The sequence below is a fragment of the Lycorma delicatula genome, chromosome 11, assembly GCF_047948215.1.
Source record: "Lycorma delicatula isolate Av1 chromosome 11, ASM4794821v1, whole genome shotgun sequence".
In the NCBI taxonomy this organism is placed as follows: domain Eukaryota; kingdom Metazoa; phylum Arthropoda; class Insecta; order Hemiptera; family Fulgoridae; genus Lycorma; species Lycorma delicatula.
The window spans coordinates 66,431,204-66,454,444 of NC_134465.1; the positions used below are offsets into that span (position 1 = coordinate 66,431,204).

General features: G+C 34.3%; 1 protein-coding gene across 1 annotated transcript in view; it reads left to right on the top strand.

The window, feature by feature from the left end:
* The first annotated feature begins 260 nt into the window (after window positions 1-260).
* The window catches only part of LOC142331960 (uncharacterized), a 45,667-nt gene continuing 22,686 nt past the window's right edge, over window positions 261-23,241 (top strand). The window contains exons 1-2 of the mRNA XM_075378014.1: window positions 261-312; window positions 5,521-5,646. Coding sequence (XP_075234129.1) covers window positions 261-312; window positions 5,521-5,646 — 178 coding nt within the window. The remainder of the gene's footprint in view (window positions 313-5,520; window positions 5,647-23,241) is intronic.

Sequence of the window (23,241 nt, forward strand, 5' to 3'; positions counted from 1 at the left end):
CACCGTCTTTAGCAGGTTCATGTCTTGCAAGAATATCTCCTTTAACGTAACTAAAATTTATTCTGAATATCAGCCAAATCATAGTATAAATAATTTTTTTGGGAAATATCACAATCTCACAACTACCTAGGAGAAACATGTTTTCCAATAATATTTCGTTTCACTTCACTAATATATATTCTGAATATGAACCAAATCGGACCATAAAAAATAATTATATTTTAAATTTAAAATATAATACTTCAATTTTTTTTAAAAATATGACGGGCCCACAATCATGTTTGATGCCAAAACTTAAAGGTGTTAGATCAGGCAATCTTTGCGGCAAGGAATGTTGACTTGCTCGACCGATCCATTTCTCAGAGAATTATTTTAGTGTGTGGAATCGGCACAAGAGAAGCGGAGAGGCGTACCACTGTGCTGGAAGTATACTTTGTGTCTCAATGCTAGAGGAACATCTTCAAGCAAATGTGGCAATTCTTCTTGAAGAAAATACAAGTAGACCTTAGGATTTATGCGGCTAGATAATATGAACGGTCCAAACCGCTGATTGTAGGAGAAAATACATTGATACTAAATAAGTGTTGAAAATTTCCTTCCACCGTTACATGAGGATTTACTTCTTGTCATGTAATGATTTAAACACAGACATAGTATTGCGCATTGTTGATCGGCTGTTGTTATTTTATTGCCAGCTTTGAAATAATAATTTTTCAAATAATTTATTGTATTTCTGTCATTAATAAAAAAATTATTATCTAATGAATTTTTATTTATTTTATTAAATAATAAACGAAGAATTGTATAATTTCCAGTTTTTTTTAATAGTAAATTTTGATTTTACAAATTTTTCCAAATTAAAAGTAACACGTACACGTTTTATGTGTTTATAACCCATTACAAAGTTATTATATGTCAAACATAAAAAATAGGATCTTTTAACCCCAATTTATTGGTTTTCACCAATTTGACTAAACTTTTTTGTATTTAATATGTTTCAAATCTAATTTTGTTTAAAGTTAAAACAAAATATTTAAATTATAAGTGTACCTAACTACACGATCAGTTTTGTACAAGATTATAATGTAAAACAAAGCAATTTCTCATAAAAAAAATTTCACCAAAATCTACTCTTGCATCACACTGAGTAAAGAAACTGATCGTGTAGAGAAAAGAACGTTACACTGAGACTGGGTACAGATGTTAAGCAGAGATCACTTTCATAATGATACAAGAAAAAATATTTAAATACCTCTTAAATGTAATTTACGTCATTTCATCAGAAAACACACATTTTTATTTTAAGTATAATACAGATTTACTCCTTAGATGTTGCTATCATAAATTTGTTGATCTATTCTTCAATCTCTATCAACAAAACATTGACACACTTGCTCCATCTCTTGTATATTTGAACACAAATACCTTTTTAGCAGTTATTAAAGTATTCTGATTATTTTTATTTTATTTTAAGGTCTCGCTTAAAATTTAGCCGATGAAATTTACATACCTTTCTTTTTCTTTTTTATTATAATTTCTCATGCATTCATCGGTTAATACATTTTTAGTTAATTTATTATGTTCATAAAATTTTTTTACCGTAGCTAAAAACAGTAATAAATTTATAATTTGCAATGTTGTCGAAACAGTAGTATATACTGAAATGAATATAAGTCTTGCTGAAATTGAAAACAAACACCCACATGAGATTTTCATTATTAATCGATCAAATAAAAAAATTAATCTCTTATTCTGATCGGTGTACAGTAATAGATTATTTTGATTAACGTCAAGAACGATTAGGTTTATTACTCTGCTGATAAAAAAAAATTCCCGAGCATTAGACCCGATGAATCGAGATAAAACCTTGATCTAAATAGAATGGGACAATCCAGCCAGAATTAATTGTAAGATAAAAAAATAGAAGTCATTAGACTCCATATTAATTATTTAATGTATAAACTCGAGAAATGATAAGAAAAAATGTGAAAATACTAAATATAAGAAACGATTATAAAATAATTTACAATTCAGGTGTTAATGAATACTATTTGAGTAGAAGACTTTGTGTTTCCTGTTTAGCCTCTGGGAGTTACCATTCAGGTATTACTTCAGAGGATGATATGTATGAGTGTAGTCCTGTACAGTCTCAGTTTGACCGCTCCTGAGTTGTGTGGTTAATTGAAACCCAACCGCCAAAGAATACCAGTATCCACAATCCAGTATTCAAATCTATATAAAAATAACCGCTTTTACTAGGACTTGAATGCTGGAACTCTCAACTTCCAAATCAGCTGATTTGGGAAGACATGTTCACCACTAGACCGACCCGGTGGGTTACTTGAGTAAAAGATTAGAAAAAATAATTCTAACCTTGAACAAATGCAAGAAATGAACATTTAAAAATTGTTTTAAATGCTTACATTAAATTTAAATTCTTTAAGACTGTTTAAAAATTCATTAACTGTGTAATATTGTTTCTGTAAAATAAAAACCTTTTGTTTTATAAATAAATTGGTGGGAAGATAGTTTAAATAGTTCAGCAATTCACTAAAAATGGCAACAGAGACGTAAGACTCTTTCTTATAAGCTGAGGTATTGTGAAAATTTACCTGTAAAATGTTCTTTTGTCTGGTTTGGAAATTGTTATTTTTTATTAATAAGCGATTTTTTTTTCTGTTAGTGACTGATTTCATAATTATAAACACAAGTATTAGTTAACATTTTTAATTTTCTAAATACACAATCCATATTTATAGCCATTTTTTATTTTGAATACTCAAGTTTTTGAGGGAGCCCTAAGAAATGACATTACACTTCAGAGAGGAATATACATAAATATTTATATATGTTTAACAATGATGATAAACTCAGTATTCTACTAAGGTACTTCAAGTATAACAATACAGTTTCATTTTTTTAACTAACAAAATCAATTTGTTCATTCCAAGCCAATTATTCATCTAATAAAATAGCCAGAAAGGAGATGCTGTTACTGTATGAGACTCAAAAATCCTGTTATTAGGTGATGGAAAAATTATGCAATCAGCAATGTTAATCAAAAATACTGTCATGATGTTCTTAACAGCTGAACTCTTGTTCTTCCAATCCACGCTCTATTTTTTTTTATTCCACTTAATAATGGTGAATCCACATCTCATCATAGGTTAGAATACAGTCAAAAAGCATCACCTCCTGGGTGAAACCATTGTTTCAGTTCTGGGCATATGCAAAGTGTTGTCTTCTTATGGTGGTCTATCGACTCTTTTGGAAACCATCTTCTGTTTGTTTTACGGTATGTGCTTTTAGGCAGTCCTTATATTCACAATTATATACCAGTATATAACTGTGAATATATACATAAATTTTTAAATGTTAACTTACCCTTAATTTATATTTATGAATGTGTAGTCTTGTTAAAAAGAATAGTAACTTATCGTTTACCTTATTGTTTCTATCAAAAAACGACCGCAAAACCTTTTTCCTCTTTACGTAACTCAATACTTGGGCTTACAAGAAAGGGCCTTACTATGCTTCTTATTCCATATCTAATAAATTATCTATCTATTAAAAAAATCTTCTGACTAATTTATTTAAAATACAAGTAAAAAATCTTATCTTACAGAAACAATATTACTCTGTTGATGAATTTTTAAATAATACTAATTTAAAAATTGAAAAAACCCTGAATCTTCTGTAACTGTTAAACCTGCACATAAACATGTGCTACAATAATCTTCATTAATGCCTTTTGATTTTTGAATTATTTGGCTGTTATCATTTGTATTTAATATCTTCATACATTTTACAAAACATAATTTCATGATTTTATATTGTACGTAAATAATTAATATGGACTTTAATCGCTTCGAATTTTTATTTTCTAATCGTGCATTTTTTGATGCTACTCTGATTGCATGTAATTATACAATAAATTATTTATAATAATTATAATTAAAATAATCATTAGCAGAGGATGTGGGGTGATGAGACGTATAAGGATGTGGAAGACACAGGATGTGGATTTATTAAGAATTCTCGTTTTCTTAATAAATTTATTACCTGTTGCAAGCAACATATTTGAAAAATTAATATATGTATATCGTATCAAACATGTTAATCACAGAATATAATTAAAGTTAGAAGAGTAAGCCAGTCAAAAAGTAAAATAAATCTTTATTATCCTCAAATAACACAGTTACAATTAAACAAGATAAAAAACTCAGCCGATTATTTCAAGTACATAATCTACATCTTTATTTATAATTATAACATTCAAAACATAAATTATTTTAAATCTACATTTGATTCGATAAAAAATAAAAAGACATTTCAATCCTATTTTCTCCTGTATGCATCATCTTCAGTTTAATATTCTATTAAACTGTAATATTTTGTCTCTATATTTTAGTATAAATATATATTATTCTGATTTGATTATAAGATAAAAAATTACGCTAAGCAAACCGTGTTTTTCATGGTACTGAATTAAGGAGAATTTATATACACAGTATTCATGAAGTATAGTAACACTGAAATAAATTTCAACTCTTAAAATGAGATTCAGCAAATGGTTTTACCTAAAAAAAATAAATTTTTTGGTTAAAAACCTACTGCATCCCAAGGTCCCCCTCCTCTTCAGGGCCAATTCAAAAATGTTTAAAGGAAAGGTTAGAGTTGTGATACGTTATTCTAATAGGTAACTATTAACTAAAATGGTGGTCATTTAATGTTTTTTCAGTTATGTACAAAAGTAACTCTTAAACAGCAGTTGTTATTATTTTTTTAATACCGGTAGCATGTCATTTTAATAATTAAATACGAATGTTTTAACACGATTTGAAATGTGCTGTTGTATGAGAAAATAAATGAAATTCAAAATTAAAGAGAAAGAGATGAGTTCATGGGAAATTAGAGTTGATTTAGAGGATACATATTAACAATATCTGTAATCAAACAAACAAGAAGAGTAATGAATGTAGGCGGGTTAAAATGGTACACTACTTGTAGAAGAGGTGTGAATAAAGGAGATGAGGCGATGGTATTCACGCAGCAGCTCTTTCTTATATAATACAACAACTGTCAGTTCCAGTTTTATTTTGAAAATAAAATTATTGGATTATCTTAGAAAATTATTTTTTTATTACTTTTATTTTGAAAAAATTGCATACTTTTATAATATTAACAATGTTAATTCTACCCTACTGTGTGTCTGTCTGTCTGTAGTGTGTCCGTCCCGCTTAGGTTAGCACATAAAACACCAGTAGTGCGAGTGATGTCATTCCATACAAAAAGTAATAATGTGCTCAGATAACAGGCACTGGAATGTATAGATCGCTAGCGGAAAATCCCGATTCGTTAGTAGATGTCCCGTGGTGGTCAAGTGTATACTTGTTATATTATTATATATTTATTACTTGCACTTGTTATTATTTATACTTGTAATATATATTTATTTCTTTAACCAAAATATACGCAATACATATGTTATTAATATATTTTTTAAATTATGTTTTGCAGTTAAAGAAGAATTCGACGGTCATGTGTTTAAGAAATTTGAGCATAAAGATGGTTTATGCGATGGAATGAGATTTACTGTTAGAAGAATGGAGAATAATGTTTTAAAGTGCAAAATTTCGACTGCAGGTAAGCAAGGAGAAACAATGTATATTCCAAGAATAACTTTGATCGATGAGAGTACAAAAGGGTTTTCATTGAAGAGACTTCAGTTTCCTCTGCGATTAGCTTTTTGTATGAAAAAAGTTTTGAATTGGTCAGTATTGATTTGAGAGGAGAAATTTTTGGGCATGGACAGTTGTTTGTTGCGTTATCAAGAGTAAAAAGCATGGAGTGGAATGAAAGTGAAATTGTCTTCTGAGCGTAGAAATAAACGAGTGAAAATGTTGTTTTTAAAGAAATTTTGGATGGTCTAGACCGATAAGTGGAACAGTGAATTTTTTATTGAAAAGAAGAGTTTATTAAATACGATAAAAGAATTTCAAGGTTTTTTTTTTGTTTGTATGTTCATTAATAAATTTAAATTATACTATATAATATCATTTCGTAACTTATCCTTTATGATTTTTTTCTCTGAGCCCCCTTCAAAAAAAAAATTCAAATTCCGACGCCTATCCCTCACTTTTTCTGTTTAGTCTCTGGAACCACCTTAAGTAATAAACTCTGAAGTAATAACTTCAGAGGATGAATAAGTATGATATGTATGAATGTAAATGATGTATATTCTTGTACAGTCTCAGGTCGACCGTTCCCGAGATGTGTGGTTAATTGAAACTGAACCGCCATAGAATACCAGCACCATCTAGTATTCAAATCAAAATAAAAGTAACTGCCTTCACTAAGGACCAATCTAAACCAGATTTAATCGGAAAGATTTCCTGATATATTTTTGCTTTCAATTTTCATCATTCAAAAAATATTTTTCACACAAGATGTACAGTTTTGAACACCTAATAGTCTCATTCCAAGACATCGCCTGCCAAGGGAACCCACCCTAGTTTCAGAGGGCATGCCATAGGCGGGAGAAGCTACTAATATAAATTAAAATAATTAAATTAATAAATAGCACACATAATAAATAAAGAACCCGACTTAATAGAGAAGGAGATGAAATCTGGCAGAAAATAGTGATACATTTTCTGTCATAAGTTGGTTATTTGTCAATCGATTTTCAAAACTAAGGTGTCATTTTGTTCTAAAAAAATGCGTAGCATTTTCTTAAGAACACATAATATGATAAAAATTTACACGGTCACCGTTAACATTAATATAGTGAAATACTAAAATAATATAAATAAATAATTAATAAAATGAAATATTTTATTTATTAGACAATGTTGTTAAAAATGTGTGTGTATCATCCTCATTCATCCTCTGAAGTTATTGTTCACTTCTCAATCCGATTTTCATATATAAATTTATTAATAAATACAAAATGCCGGAGAGAAGGAAAATCGAAGGGAAATGTAACATTTTTCCTTAAGAAACTTTCTGTTCACTTTTACACCTAGAATCTGTAATGTATAAGCCTACTGTTTTAGATACACACCTGTTTACAATTGGCAATTCTTCAGAATGTCTTAACATCACTCCCAAGTGCAAAATAAAATTCATTTCACAACAGAAATTCTATGAATACCTTTAAACAATATCAGAAATAAGTTAAATTAATTAATATTTTTAATAATTTTTTTATTTTAATTTCTGCTAACACAGGGGGAACCCGATGGGTTAAGTCCTACAGGATAATTTACAGAGAGGTAGTCAGTCAACTCCCATGGATCTTGGGTCAATTGATGTGCTGCTTAATGGCAGTTTCGGTTGCTCCAGGGGTGCTTAAATAAAATTAAGGGAGAAAAAAGGGAATGTTGGTATTGTGAAGCCGTTGTTTTTCACATATATTTATGTTTTATTTACTTTTTAAATTTTAATATCGGGGTCCTTTGCATCCTGTAAGTATGTTCAGTGTTTGTGTCTAAATTTTCTGTCTTGTTTAGTTTGGTGTTTTTAAATAAAATGTAAGGGCCCTTTCCACCCTTACATATGACAAACCTGATTGTGATTTAATCCCTATTTTAAAGAGTGTGATGAGGGCTAATGACTGTAGCAGCTGATGCTCATATAACCAAAAAAATAATAATAATATCCTCGAGAAAAGATTTTATTAATATTATTTTTAAATTTAATAATAAACATAAAATGGGTATAATTCGTATTAAAATAATCAGAAGTACAAAATTTTTTATATTTTAATTTATTATTCAGGAAAAATCACAATATTTAATTAAACAAAAGCTATGAAAATTTTAACATCTTTTTTTAAATAATAGATTTTTTTTTGTACAGATATTATATGTTAATCACTTTAAAACTGATATTATTGTGAATTAAAATTGCATTAAATTATAGAATAAATAGTAACTTATACCTGTGATTTCAATTCAATTTGTATAAGTATTTTATTATAAATAAAAATAAATAAGCTATATTAATTATTATTTATAATTTATACCTCCAAGACGGATGTCAACAACTATAGAAGTATTTCATTGTTGCCGGTGACTTATAAAATACTGTGAAAATGTTATTGAATAGATTAGAACCCCAAATAGATCACATATAGAAAGGTGTGAAGAAGGATTTAAAAAAGGACGATCATATTCAGAATAAATACAAAGTCTGATCGATTCTAAAATATTACGTATCCAGAAACAAACCTTTCTTATATCTTTTACAAAATTTCAGAAAGCGTATGATTTTGTGGACAGAGACTTTTTTCAAATTTTGAGAGAATATGAGTTGACCAGAAAAATTTGAACCTCATTAAACTCACTCTTACAAACACATTCTCTAAATTTAAAATTACAGCAAATATAGGCAAACCTTTCCTAGTCAAAAAAGGGCTGAGACGAGGTGATGAACTATCACCGAACCTATTTTATGGTCTGGTATGGCTTATATTCAAAATAATAATTATTACATGAAACAAGATATTTTTGCAAGACATGGACTTACTAGGTAGTGTTAAAGTCGTGATATTTCAAAAAAAATTTATTTATGGTCCGATTTGGTTCATATTCAGAATATATATTACTTACGTGAAAGGATATATTTTTGGGAAACATGGACTTGCTAGGTGATTGTGGGGTTGTGATATTAAAAAAAAAAATGTGTTTATGGTCCGATTTGTTATATATTCAGAATATATATTAGTGAAGTGAAACAAAATACTATTGGAAAACATGGATCTCCTAGGTAGTTGTGAGATTGTGATATTTCCCAAAAAAATTATTTATACTACGATTTGGCTGATATTCAGAATAAATTTTAGTTACGTTAAAGGAGATATTCTTGCAAGACATGAACCTGCTAAATGACGGTGGAGTCGAGATATTTCAAAAAAATATTATTTTTTATTTTTTTTAACTGAATTTTTACGGGCATCGACTGCTAAGGTCATTAGCCCTCGTCACATTCTTTAAAAGAAATTATTATCTCCATCAGGATCGTCATATGTAAGGGTGTAAAGGGCCCTTACATTTTATTTAAAAACACAAACTTCACAATAAACATTAAAACATAAAAGACAAGGACAATCACAAACACTTACGGGGTGTAAAGGGCCCCAATATTAAAATTTGAGATAGGTTCTCAAAAGACCATGAAATTAAAATTAAAATTAAACTTATTGATACCATATCTTTCTTTCTTTCTTCTACGAAGACTCATTTATAGTTTTTAAGCACCCTCGGGGCGACCAGAACCACCGTTGTGCAGTATATTAGTCGTGCCAGGGTGCCGTAGCAGTTGAATCCTTCTTATATCAGGCCATAGGCATGCACGGCGTACACCCATAGCCTCGCGCCCTCAATCCACCCTTGAGGGTCCCCCATGCCATCATCGGACACACCCCGACTCACTGCTCTTGAATGCAGGTGAGCCAAAATGGCCTAGGCAAGAGGGCTACCTCCCGTCACTATACGTGCCACGCTTCGAGACTCCCTTATATGTATATATAAAACTACCGCTTAGAGTATCTTTTACCACAGCTTTAAACTTCCATTTTATAGACTTTTAAGAAGTCCACTGGCGTGTAAAAATGCAACTATATTTTCTTCATTTCCATTATCCAGATCAGCACTAATATTATTTGTAAGACGGAACCTCTTTCTGAGGTCCTCATATATGGTACACTCTTCTATTAGATGCTTGATTGTCAGTGTTTTATTACAAACACTGCACATTGGTCTCACTTCGCCGGTTAACATATATAAATTTGTTTATCGCGTGTGACCGATTCTAAGTCTGGTCACCGCTACTTGTTCTCGGCGAGTCAACTTAAAGTCGCTTTTCCATTTATAAGGAGAAGTTTTAACTGAGTTTAATTTTGTATTTAAACTCCTCCATTCAGCGTTCCACTTGTTTTTTACTATGTTTGTTAGACGGTTTTTAACATCTGCCACTCTTACAGGAAATGTATCCAAATCATCGCAGACTGTTGCCTTTCTGGCAGCTTCGTCTGCGATTTCATTACCTGTAATACCAGCATGCCCTGGAGTCCATACAAATACGTATCGCTGTCCTCGTTGTTTTAGTACGTATAAAATGGACAGGATGTTTGCAATTAAGACATCCTTAATGTTCTTGTTCCGAATTGCGACGAGTGCACTTAATGAATCGGAACATATTAGCACTCTCTCTTCGCAATAGTGTTCAGTGTAGCGAAGAGCTTGCTGAATTGCAGTGAGTACTGCCGTGTAGACACTGGCCACATCTGGCAGTCTCCAAAAGTGGGCTTCTTCATTTACATATATCGAGCATCCAACACCATGTTCGGTTTCAGAACCGTCAGTATAAATTCTAATATGTTCTTCGTAACTACTGACGGTTGCTAAAAATTCCTGCTGGATGATCACTGCTGGTTTCTTTTTTATTTCTCCTTGAGAGAGATCCAAATTTGTATTTACCGCTGGCAAGAGCCATGGCGGCATTTCTCTAGCAGAAATTGCTAGTGTCTCTGGTATAGCAATTTCATATTTTCTTCTTAATTCGTGGTACCTAATTCCGGTTGGTCTGGAATAGGTAGCACGATGTTCATATACTGCAGCCATAGGATGATTCGTAAACAATTTATTATTTATATGAGCAGGGAAAGCCCATACATTTGCTGCATATCTTAACAAAAGGATCTCTCTTCTATAATGTAGTGGCATTATTCCGGCTTCAGACATCAGACTAGCCGCCGAACTTGTGCGGAAAGCGCCTGTTGCATATCTTATTCCGCTATTATGAACTACGTCTAACTTTCTTAAGTGCGACTTTCTAGCGGATGAATATACGATACATCCGTAGTCTAGTTTAGATTGAACCAATGCTTTATACAATCTCAATAATGTCTCTTTTTCTGAGCCCCAATTTAAATTCGATAAACATTTTATAATGTTTAGGGCTCTTTTGCATCTATCACTCAAGTCCTGTATATGTAATCCCCATGTAAGGGATTTATCCAATACTAGTCCTAAATATCTTACGCTATCTTTATATTGTATTGGATTATCGTCAACTGTCAAAGCAGGACTTTGATGAGGATTCTCTTCCTACAAAAGTGTACACAGCACGTTTTCTCTGGTGAGAATTGGAATCCGTTATTCCTTGCAACTTCATTTAGAGCATTGATCGCTCGTTGCAATTTGTACCTCACCATAGCAGTCTTGTTGCTGGCATACACAATTGCCAGATCATCAACATAGACGCTTTTGCTGATTTCTACTGGAATGGCAAGTATCAATTTATTAATGGCAATGGTAAACAAGGTACCGCTCAACGGCGAACCCTGCGGTATGCCATTTTCCAAGATTCTTTCACATGAATATTCATTGTTGACACGTACTTGGAAGGTACGGTCATTCATGTAGTTGCTGAGCAGTAAAGGCAGATTGCCACGAATGCCCCATTCATGTATCTGGAGCATTATACCATGACGCCAGGTCATATCGAAAGCCTTCTGAAGATCAAAGAAGACTCCGACACAATGTTTCCTTTTAATAAAGCTGTTATATATAACGTCCTCTAAGCTGATCATTTGATCAGTGGTAGAATGGTATTGCTGAAAACCTGCTTGATACGGTGATATCAGGTTTTCTTTTTCCAAAACCCAGACGAGTTGATTATTAATCATTTTTTCCAGTATTTTTCCCATAGCACACATCAAAGAAATAGGACGATAGCTATTGGGGGTCTGTTAAATTTTTATTTTTCTTTGGTACTGGAACAACATAAGCTTTTTTCCACTGCCGCGGGTACGTTCCATCCCACCATATTTTATTATAAAGTTCTAATAATCTGCGTTTTGCAGTGGTATTCAGCTGCCTGATCATATTATAATGGATTTCATCCGGACCAGCAGCTGTGTTGCCTGCTTTTTCCAACGCTTTCGCGAATTCTTCCATTTTAAATGGTACATTATATGAGTAATTATACTCAGTTCTATTCAGAAAATACATTCAACTAAATCAGACATAAAGAAATTTTTTTTGAAATATCACGACTCCACCACCACCTAGGAGGTCCATGTTTTGCAAAAATATGTCGTTTCACGTAGCAAATATATATTCTGAATATGAGCCAAATTTGACCATAAATAAATTTTTTTTTTAAATACCACGATCCCACCACATCGCAGAAATATCTCGTTTTATGTAAGAAATATATATTCTAAATATGATCCAAATCGGACCATAAATAATTTTTTTTGAAATATCACGACTCAACCACAACCTAGGAGGTCCATTTTAGCAAAAATATCTCGTTTCATATATATATTCTGAATATGAACCAACTCGGACCATAAATAAATTTTTTTTAGGATATCATGTACCCTACCACCATCTAGGAAATCCACGTTTTGCAAAAATGTCTGATTTCACATATGCATGTTGGGACTGACAGGCGGCGCCTATGTCAGTCCCAACTATATGAATTTCATGAGTTTGAGGCATTTGTGGGTAGACTCAACGATGTCATTGCCAGAATGCCCAGGAAGATCATCCTGATGGGTGACTTGAATTGTAAGGCTGTTGTCGCCAGTAGTCCTTACAAAAACTGCACAGCAAGGTTCTTTCAGACACCATGACAGTGAATTGTCTTTACTGCTTAAATGACCACACACCTACCTGTGTGGCGAGGGGACATACCTCGATTCTGGATTTAACCATAATGGACAGATGATGGGAGCGCTCCAAGTGTAACTGGACAGTCCTGCAGCACAAAACTGCAAGTGATCACTTGGCCACACTGTTAGAAATCGAAGACCCATTGTTTCGTTTGATAGCCATTCAGAAACCTTTAAGACTGACATGAAGGCTAGTTGCAACTGTCGTTGAAAATGTAGATTTTGGTGAAATTTTTTTTATGAGAAATTGCTTTGTTTTACATTATAATCTTGTACAAAACTGATCGTGTAGTTAGGTACACTTATAATTTAAATATTTTGTTTTAACTTTAAACAAAATTAGATTTGAAACATATTAAATACAAAAAAGTTTAGTCAAATTGGTGAAAACCAATAAATTGGGGTTAAAAGATCCTGTTTTTTATGTTTGACATATAATAACTTTGTAATGGGTTATAAACACATAAAACGTGTACGTGTTACTTTTAATTTGGAAAAATTTGTAAAATCAAAATTTACTATTAAAAAAAACTGGAAATTATACAATTCTTCGTTTATTATTTAATAAAATAAATAAAAATTCATTAGATAATAATTTTTTTATTAATGACAGAAATACAATAAATTATTTGAAAAATTATTATTTCAAAGCTGGCAATAAAATAACAACAGCCGATCAACAATGCGCAATACTATGTCTGTGTTTAAATCATTACATGACAAGAAGTAAATCCTCATGTAACAGTGGAAGGAAATTTTCAACACTTATTTAGTATCAATGTATTTTCTCCTACAATCAGCGGTTTGGACCGTTCATATTATCTAGCCGCATAAATCCTAAGGTCTACTTGTATTTTCTTCAAGAAGAATTGCCACATTTGCTTGAAGATGTTCCTCTAGCATTGAGACACAAAGTATACTTCCAGCACAGTGGTACGCCTCTCCGCTTCTCTTGTGCCGATTCCACACACTAAAATAATTCTCTGAGAAATGGATCGGTCGAGCAAGTCAACATTCCTTGCCGCAAAGATTGCCTGATCTAACACCTTTAAGTTTTGGCATCAAACATGATTGTGGGCCCGTCATATTTTAAAAAAAAATTGAAGTATTATATTTTAAATTAAAAATATAATTATTTTTTATGGTCCGATTTGGTTCATATTCAGAATATATATTAGTTATTTGAAACGTGATATTTTTGAAAAACATGGACCTGCTATATGGTGGTGGCGTTGCGATATTTAAAAAAAATATTTATGGTCAGATGTGGTTCATATTCAGAATATATATTAGTTACGTGAAACGAAATATTTTTGCAAAACATGGATCTGCCAAATGGTAGTGCGGTCGTGATATAAAAAAAAAAAAAAAATTTATGGTCCAGTATGGCTCATATTCAAAATAATAATTATTACATGAAACAAGATATTTTTGCAAGACATGGACCTACTAGGTGGTGTTAAAGTCATGATATTTCAAAAAAAATTATTTATGATCCAATTTGGTTCATATTCAGAATATATATTACTTACGTGAAAGGAGATATTTTTGGGAAACATGGATTTGCTAGGTGATTGTGGGGTCGTGATATTTAAAAAAAAAAAATGTGTTTATAGTCCGATTTGTTACATATTCAGAATATATATTAGTGAAGTGAAACGAAATATTATTGGAAAACATGGATCTCCTAGGTAGTTGTGAGATTGTGATATTTCCCAAAAAAATTATTTATACTACGATTTGGCTGATATTCAGAATAAATTTTAGTTACGTTAAAGGAGATATTCTTGCAAGACATGAACCTGCTAAAGACGGTGGAGTCGAGATATTTCAAAAAAATATTATTTATGTTCAGATTTGGTACAGAATATATATTAGTTACATGAAACGAGATATTTTTGCAAAACATGGACCTCCTAGGTGTTGGTGTGGCCGTGATATTAAAAAAAAAAAACATATTTATGGTCTGATTTCGTTCATATTCAGTATATAGTTCCGTGAAACGCGATAAATCTTGAAACGCATCTGGGGATGGATGAAAAATATTGTATACAAAACAAAAATGCATTCTCTTGAGGAATTAATTGTCCGCATTATGGATGCGGCTGACCAACAAAGGACAGCTCTGAGAACTAAAAAGCGCAACAAAAGCAGTACAGAGGTGTGCCAAGAATGTGTTGAAAATGCCGGGCTCGTTTTTGAACATCTATTATAAACCTCTACATATACACTTTGGTCTAGTGTTAAAGATTCTAATTTTTCTAAATTCTGTTTATTTTATTCAACTTATGTTAAACTAATTTGTTCATAATTAATTAAGTTGTCAACAAGTTCTGCTTAAAATTTTTTTGTGTTCATAATCCACTTAACAAAATTATTGTACATCAAACGTAAAAAATAGAGTTTTTTCCTCCAATTTATTGGTTTTCACCGCAGATTTCTCAAAACCTACTGTAGTTACGGTTCTGAGACCTGTTTTATTCGATTTTTTTAGGTCAACAACCATAACCCACCGGATTGGTCTAGTGGTGAATGCGTCTTCACAAATCAGCTGATTTGTAAGTCGAGAGTTCCAGCATTCAAGTCCTAGTAAGCCAGTTATTTTTACTCGGATTTGAATACTAGATCGTGGATACCAGTGTTCTTTGGTGTTTGGGTTTCAATTAACCACACATCTCAGGAATGATCGAACTGAGACTTTACAAGACTTGTGACTTCATATACACTTATACGTATCATCCTCATTCATCCTATGAATTATTATCTGAAAGGTAATTACCAGAGGCTAAACAGGAAAAAAGAAAGCTCAACAACCATAACAAATCACTAATTCTGCCGCTTAATTAACATCCTATAAATTTCAGTTCGACCTCATTTCACAGAGGTAGCTGAAATCTGAGCCACATCTTCCATTAACCATAACTCGCAAATGAGGCAATTTTGGATGTATTCCCTCCTCACTCTATCTCTGTCTGTATTTGTCTCTGTCTATGTCTCTCTCTGTCTCTGCCTCACTCTATCTTTCTCTCTCTCTCTATCTCTGTCTCACTCTCTCTTTCTCTCTATCTCATTGTGAGTGTGTCTCTCTCTCTCTCACTCTTTATCTTTCTCTGTGTTTTTCTCTCACTCTCTCTCTCTCTCCCTGTCTCTGTGTTGGTGTCACTGTCGCTGTCACTCTCTCTCTCTCACTCTGTTTCTATCCCTCTTTGTCTCTATCTCTCTCTGCCGCTCTCTCTCTTTCTCTCTCACTATCACTCTCTCTTTCTCACTCATTGTCTCTCTCTCTCTCTCTGTCTCTCACGCTCTCTCTGTCTCTCTCTTTCTCACTGTCTCTCTCTCTCTCTCTGTTTTTCTCTCTCGTTCTCTCTCTCACTCTGTCTCTCTCTCTCTGTATCACTCTCTCTCTTTGCCTCTCTCTTTCTCTGTGTTTTTCTCTCTCTCTCTGTCGCTGTCTCTCTCTGTGTCGGTGTCGCTGTCTCTGTCTCACGTTCTCTCTGTGTCGCTCTCTCTGTCGCTTTCTCTCTCTCTCTCTCTCTCTGTCTCTTTCTCTCTGTCTCTCTTTCTCTCTCTCTGTGCCTCTGACTCTTTCTCTCTATCTGCCTCTCTCTATTTCTCACTCTCTGTCTCTCTTTCTTTCTCACTCTCTATCTGTCTCTTTCTCTCTTTGTAACTCGCACTCTCTTTGTCTCTCTCTCTTTATCGCTGTATTTTCGCCTCTCTCTGTTTCTCTCTCTCTATCTCTGTCTCTCTCTGTGTCTCTCTCCCCCTCTCACCCTATCTCTCTCTCGCTCTTTCACTGTCTCCCCCTCTCTCTATGTCAATCCGTAACTCTGTCTATCTCTCTCTCTGTGTCGCTGTCTCTGTCTCGGTCGGACTCTCTCCCATTCGCTCTCTCTTTGTGAGTCTCTCTCACACTCTCTCTCTCTCTGTGCCTCGCTCTCTCTTTCTCACCCGTTGTCTCTATCTCTCTCTGTCTCTCATGCTCTCTCTGTCTCTCTCTCTCTCAGTTTTTCTCTCTCTTTCTCTCAATCACTCTCTCTCTCTCTCTCTTTGCCTCTCTGTGTCGCTGTCTCTGTCTCTTTCTGTCTTTCTCTGACTCTCTCTCTCTCTCTATGTGCCTTTCACTCTCTCTCTCTCTCTCTGTCTGTCTCACACTCTTTCTCTCTCTCTCTCTCTCTTGCACTTTCTATCTGTCTATCTTCTCTCTCTCTCTATCTCTCACGCTCTCTCTGTCTCTCTCTCTCTCTCTCTCTCATTGTCTCTCTCTCTCCCTGTCTTTCTCTCTCCGTTTTTATCTGTCCCTCTGTCTCTGTCGCTGTCTCTCTCTCTCTCTCAATCTCTCTCTCTTACTCACTCTCTGTCTTTCTGTCTGTCTCTCTCTTTCTCTCTCTCTGTGTTTTTCTTTCTCTCGTTCTCTCTCTCTTCTCTTTGTCTCTATGTTTTTCTCTGACTCGCTCTGTCAATCTCTCTCGCTCACTCTGTATCTCTGTCTCTCTCTCCGTCTGTGACTCTGTCGCTGTCTCTGTCTTTCTCTTTCCTTCTCTCTCTCGCTCTCTGTCTTTCTTTCTCGCTGACTCTCTCTCCCGCTCTTTCACACCCTCTCTCTCTCTTCCTCTCTTTGACTCAATCTCTTACTCTGACTCTCTCTCTCTCTCTCTCTGCCTATATGTCTGTCTTTATCTGTCTCTGTCTCTCTAACTCTCTGTCACTGTGTCTCTCTCTATCTCTCTCTCTCTCTCTCTCTCTCTCTGCCTATATCTCTGTCTTTATCTGTCTCTGTCTCTCTAACTCTCTGTCACCACTGTGTGTGTGTGTCTCTCTCTCTCTCTCTCTTTGTCACTGTCTGTGACGCTGTCTCTGTCTTTCTCTTTCCTTCTCTCTGTCACTCTCTCTCTCTCTCACTCTCTCTCTCTCTCTTTAACTTTCTATCTGTCTATCTTCTCTCTCTCTCACTCTGTCTGCCTCTCATGCTATCTCTGTCTCTCTCTCTCTCTCTCTCTCATTGTCTCTCTATCTCTCTTTGTCTCTGTCTCTGTCATTCTCACTCTCTGCCTTTCTCTATCTGCCTCTCTCCCTGTTTTTATCTGTCTCTCTGTCTCTCTCTCTCTTACTCGCTCTCTTTCTCTTTCTCTCTCTGTGTTTTTCTCTCTCTCTGTCAATCTCTCTCTCTCTCTCTCTGTCTCTATCCCTCTTTGTCACTCTCTCTCTCTGTCCCTCTCTCTCTCTCTCTCTGTCTCTATCCCTCTTTGTCACTCTCTCTCTCTGTCACTTTCTATCTGTCTCCCACGCTCTCTCTGTCTCTGCCTCTCTCTCTCTTTCTCTCTCTGTCTGTCTCTCTCTATCTCTGTCTCACTCTCTCTTTCTCTCTCACTCTTTGTCTTTATCTGTGTTTTTCTCTCTCTCGTTCTCTCACTCTCTCTCTCTCCCTGTCTCTGTGTCGGTGTCACTGTCGCTGTCTCTGTCTGTCTGTATCCCTCTTTGTCTCTCTCTCTGTCTGTCACTCTCTATCTCTCTCTCTCTCTCTCTCTCTCTGTCACTGTCTATCTCTCTTTCTCTCTCTCTGTTTTTTCGCCTCTCTTTGTCTCCGCCACTGTCTCTCACACTCTCTCTCTGCCTTTCTCTCTCTCTATGTGCCTCTCACTTTCTCTCTGTCTGTCTCACACTCTTACTCTGTCTCTGTCGCTCTCTCTCGCTCTCTCTATATGTGCTTCTCACATTCTCTCTGTCTGTCTCTTTCTGTCTGTCTTACACTCTTACTCTGTCTCTCTCTCTCTCTCTCTCTCTCTCTGGCTCTGTCTGTTACTTTCTATTTGTCTCTCTCTCTCTCTCTCTCTCTCTCTCTCTGTGTGTATGTCACTATCTCTCTCTCTTTCTGTCACTCACGCTCTCTCTGTCTCTCTATTTGTTTCTCTCTCTTTCGCACTCTCTGTCTCTCTCTCTCTCATTCTCCCTCTTTCTGTCTCCCTCACTGTATCACTCTATCTTTGTCTCTCTCTCTGTCTTTCTCCCTGTCTTTCTCTGTGTTTTTCTCTCTCTCTCTCTGTGTTTCTCTCTGTCTCTCTCTGTGTTTTTCTCTCTCTCTCTGTCTCTTTCTCTTTGACTGACACTTTCTATCTGTCTCTCTCTCTCTTTCTCTCTGTCTGTCACTCTCTCTCTCTCTCTCTCTCTGTCTGTCTCTCTCCCTGTCTACCTCTCTGTGTGTCTGTCGCTGTCGTTGTCTCTGTCTTTGTCTGTCTCTTTCCCTCTCGCTCTCTCTCTCTCCCTCTGTCACTCTCTCGCTGTCTCTCTTTCTCTCTCTCTCTCTCTCTGTCTGTATCTGTGTCTCTCTGTCTCTCTCTCTCTGTTTGTCTCTTTCTCTGTGTCTCTCTCTCACTCTCTTTCTCTGTCTCTCTCTGTTTCTCTCTGTCTCTGTCGCTGTCTCTCTCTCTCTCTCTCTCTCTCTCTCTCCATCTCTGTCTCTGTCTCTGTCTCTCTCTCACTCTCTGGCTCTCTTTGTCTCTCTCTCTCTCTCTGTGTCTGTCTGTCGCTGTCTCTGTGTCTCTCTCTCTCTCTCTCTCTCTCTCTCTGTCTCTGTCTTATTCTGCAGTATTGAAAGTTTATTTTCATAAAAATTTTGCCTCATTTAATGTGCTGTAAAACCGTAAAGATGAAAAATCTTACAGTTTTTAAAGTTAACCAAATTAATGAAATATTAAAATACAGCTCAAGGAAACATAACAAAGATCAAAATTATAACTCAGTGACTTACGTTACTTAGGTTCAACTTATAGGGTTCATGTTGTCAATAGGTACAGCTGGTGATTAGGTAACAATTAGGAGGATCACTGCATTAAAGAGAAAATATTTGAGAATAAAAATCATATAAAAAGTCACTAATTTATGCCAGTGATTTAAGAGATGGATTAACCACCCCAAGCTTTCATGTTACTTTTTTACGGATTTCAATACTAGATTGTGGATACCAGTGTTTTCAATTAACCACACATCTTTGGAATGGTTGATCTGACACTTCATTTACATTCATACATATTATCCTCATTCATCCTCTGATGAGGATGGTGGTGGTTCCAGAGGCTAAACAGAAAAGAAAGCTTCCATGTAGAGCAGCTCAAAAATGTTTAATGAAAACTTTAGATTACAACAACCTTAATCAAAATAGCAGCCATCTGATATTTTTCAGCTAGTTTCAAAGGTAGCCTCCACAGTAGATCCAAATAATAACTCGCATTGAAAGCTAGATCGCTTTGAGGTGAAGCATTTACTGAATTTTATTTTTTTATTATTTCACTGTTACTGTTTAAGAGTTACTTTTGTACATAACTGAAAAAACATTAAATGACCACCATTTTAGTTAGAGTTACCTACTAGAATAACGTATCACAACTCTAGCCTTTCCTTTAAACTTTTTTGAGTTGGCCTTGAAGAGGGGACCTTGGGATGCAGTAGGTTTTTAACCAAAAAATAGATTTTTTGAGGTAAACCATTTGCTGAATCTCATTTTAAGAGTTGAAATTTATTTCAGTGTTACTATACTTCATGAATACTGTGTATATAAATTCTCCTTAATTCAGAAGCATGAAAAACATGGTTTGCTTAGCGTAATTTTTTATCTTATAATCAAATCAGAATAATATATATTTACACTAAAATATAGACAAAATATTACAGTTTAATAAAATATTAAACTGAAGATGATGCATACAGAAGAAAATAGGATTGAAATGTCTTTTTATTTTTTATTGAATCAACTGTTGATTTAAAATAACTAATGTTTTGAATGTTATAATTATAAATAAAGATGTAGATTATGTACTTGAAATAATCGGCTGAGTTTTCTGTCTTGTTTAATTGTAACTGTGTTATTTGAGGATAATAAAGATTTATTTTACTTTTTGACTGGCTTACTCTTCTAACTTTAATTATATTCTGTGATTAACATGTTTTATATGATATACATATTAAATAAATTATTAAATATATTCAGGAAATACATTCAACTAAATCAGACATAAAGAAATTTTTTTTGAAATATCACGACTCCACCACCACCTAGGAGGTCCATGTTTTGCAAAAATATGTCGTTTCACGTAGCAAAGATATATTCTGAATATGAGCCAAATTTGACCATAAATAAATTTTTTTTTTAATACCACGATCCCACAACATCGCAAAAATATCTCGTTTCATGTAGAAATATATTCTAAATATGATCCAAATCGGACCATAAATAATTTTTTTTTGAAATATCACGACAAACACAACCTAGGAGGTCCATTTTAGCAAAAATATCTCGTTTCATGTAACTAATATATATTCTGAATATGAACCAAAGAGGACCAAAAATAAATTTTTTTTAGGATATCATGTACCCTACCACCATCTAGGAAATCCACGTTTTGCAAAAATATCTGATTTCACATAAATCATATCTGTTGGACTGACATAGGCGCCGCCTATGTCAGTCCCAACTGTGAATTTCATGAGTTTGAGGCATTTGTGAGTAGACTCAACGATGTCATTGCCAAAACGCCCAGGAAGATCATCCTGATGGGTTACTTGAATTGTAAGGCTGTTGTCGCCAGTAGTCCTTACAAAAACTGCACGGAAAGGTTCTTTCAGACCCCATGACAGTGAATTGTCTTTACTGCTTAAATGACCACACACCTACCTGTGTGGCGAGGGGACATATCTCAATTCTGGATTTAACCATAATGGACAGATGATGGGAGCGCTCCAAGTGTAACTGGACAGTCCTGCAGGACAAAACGGCAAGTACACACTTGTATCACTTGGCCACACTGTTAGAAATCGAAGACCCATTGTTTTGTGTGATAGCCATTCAGAAACCTTTAAGACTGACATGAAGGCAAGTTGCAACTGTCGTTGAAAATGTTGCCAGACAGAGCAGAGATGGTAGAAATTTGATGCTTTTACTCAGTATATTTGTGGACCGTGCAAATAGTGCATATGTAAAGTGATCTTCGGAGTTTATGATGCCAAAAATAGCGGTTGCAGAAGGAGATGCATATGAAGAGGCTGCGCACAAAGATATGTAGCTTCATGACACTTACTAAATTATGAAATCAAGCAGTCTAAAAAAATAAATGGAGAAAATTCTGCAGAGAGCTCAATTCAGATCTATGAGGGCGAGCCTATCAAATCGCTATGAAGCGATTTAGTAGGCGGCTCCCCATCCTCATGGAGGAGATAGCGAGACTCCCACTGATTAGATTGTTTTCTTGCAAAGATAACGGTGCTACTGAATACATCAAGTGTGACAGAAAGCGCTTCACACAAGATGAGGTGACGGCAGCCATCTTCAAACTGAAGGACAAAAAAAGTCCCAGGAGTCACATAGTTGGGCCTTGTTACTCCCTCCTGGAGATTAGAGGCAAAATAGATTAGAGGCAGGCAAAATAAAGATCAAAGATCTGAACAGGGGGGCCGAACTGCCGTGCCAGATTTACTGCCAGTTGGCAGGTTGGCTGCCTTAGAGTAAAAGGACAAAATAAAAAAGAACAAATATATATACCCTGGGCTCAGCTTTACTTAATTGTATGTCTGGCCCAGGGGAGTAGGGTGAAAAAAAAAATGTAAATAAGTGAAGTTTGTATATATTAGAAGAGTTGCATACAGTGTACAGTAGCATGTGAATGAGATGTATTTTGTATGAATGTAAGGTGTATGGATGCACATGATATTGAGGTAATGTTTTAATGGCAATTCCAACACCACATCACATGAGGGAGTGGTTTTTAGTGGGTACCACTGCAGTAGGCGGTGAACCCCACACACCCAGTATGTATGGGCTGCTGAGCATTTGGGTTAGGCAAATTTCCCAATTCCAACGGGAATAAAGTGTGGGATGAATTCAACTAGTGTGGATGTATTCCGAGTATGTTGAGCACCCATGACTTTCTATGTAGAAAAACTTTAATACAAAATTAATGTTATGTTTTTATATTAAATAGTTTTCAAAATATAAATAATCCAAATCAGATGATTTTTTTTGGGACACGCTTATATTATATTAATATACTTACTTGTATAATTATAAGAATGTATTCTTTTAAGAATTAAAGGTATTTCAAAGATTAAATCATTCCAGTACTGGACAGCAAAGTTTACAGGTACATTTTTTAATGTAATTCAAAATTTCAAAACAGAAAACAATCTGGAATAACAAATTATTAAAAGAATATATTTTAATGTAGTTATAGAATTCTATACCAACCAAAGATGCAGGATAATCTATAATTGGAAATTATTATGATAAGTTTAATCTATCGGATTTTCAAAGATTAAAATATATGAGTAATTATTTATTATTATAAATTAATGGTAATTCATTAAAAATAAACTGTTCTCCTTTAGCAAAGGATGAACTAATGGACAAAACAAGTGAAGAAAGCCATATTCCATTGCAAGTGATAAATTCGTTGAAAAATTAAATACGCCATTTGTGATAAACCCATTTCATGATTACTGAACTAAGTGAAAAAACCATTATTCTCAAAATACACAAAAATACATGTTTATTATTTATGTTACTG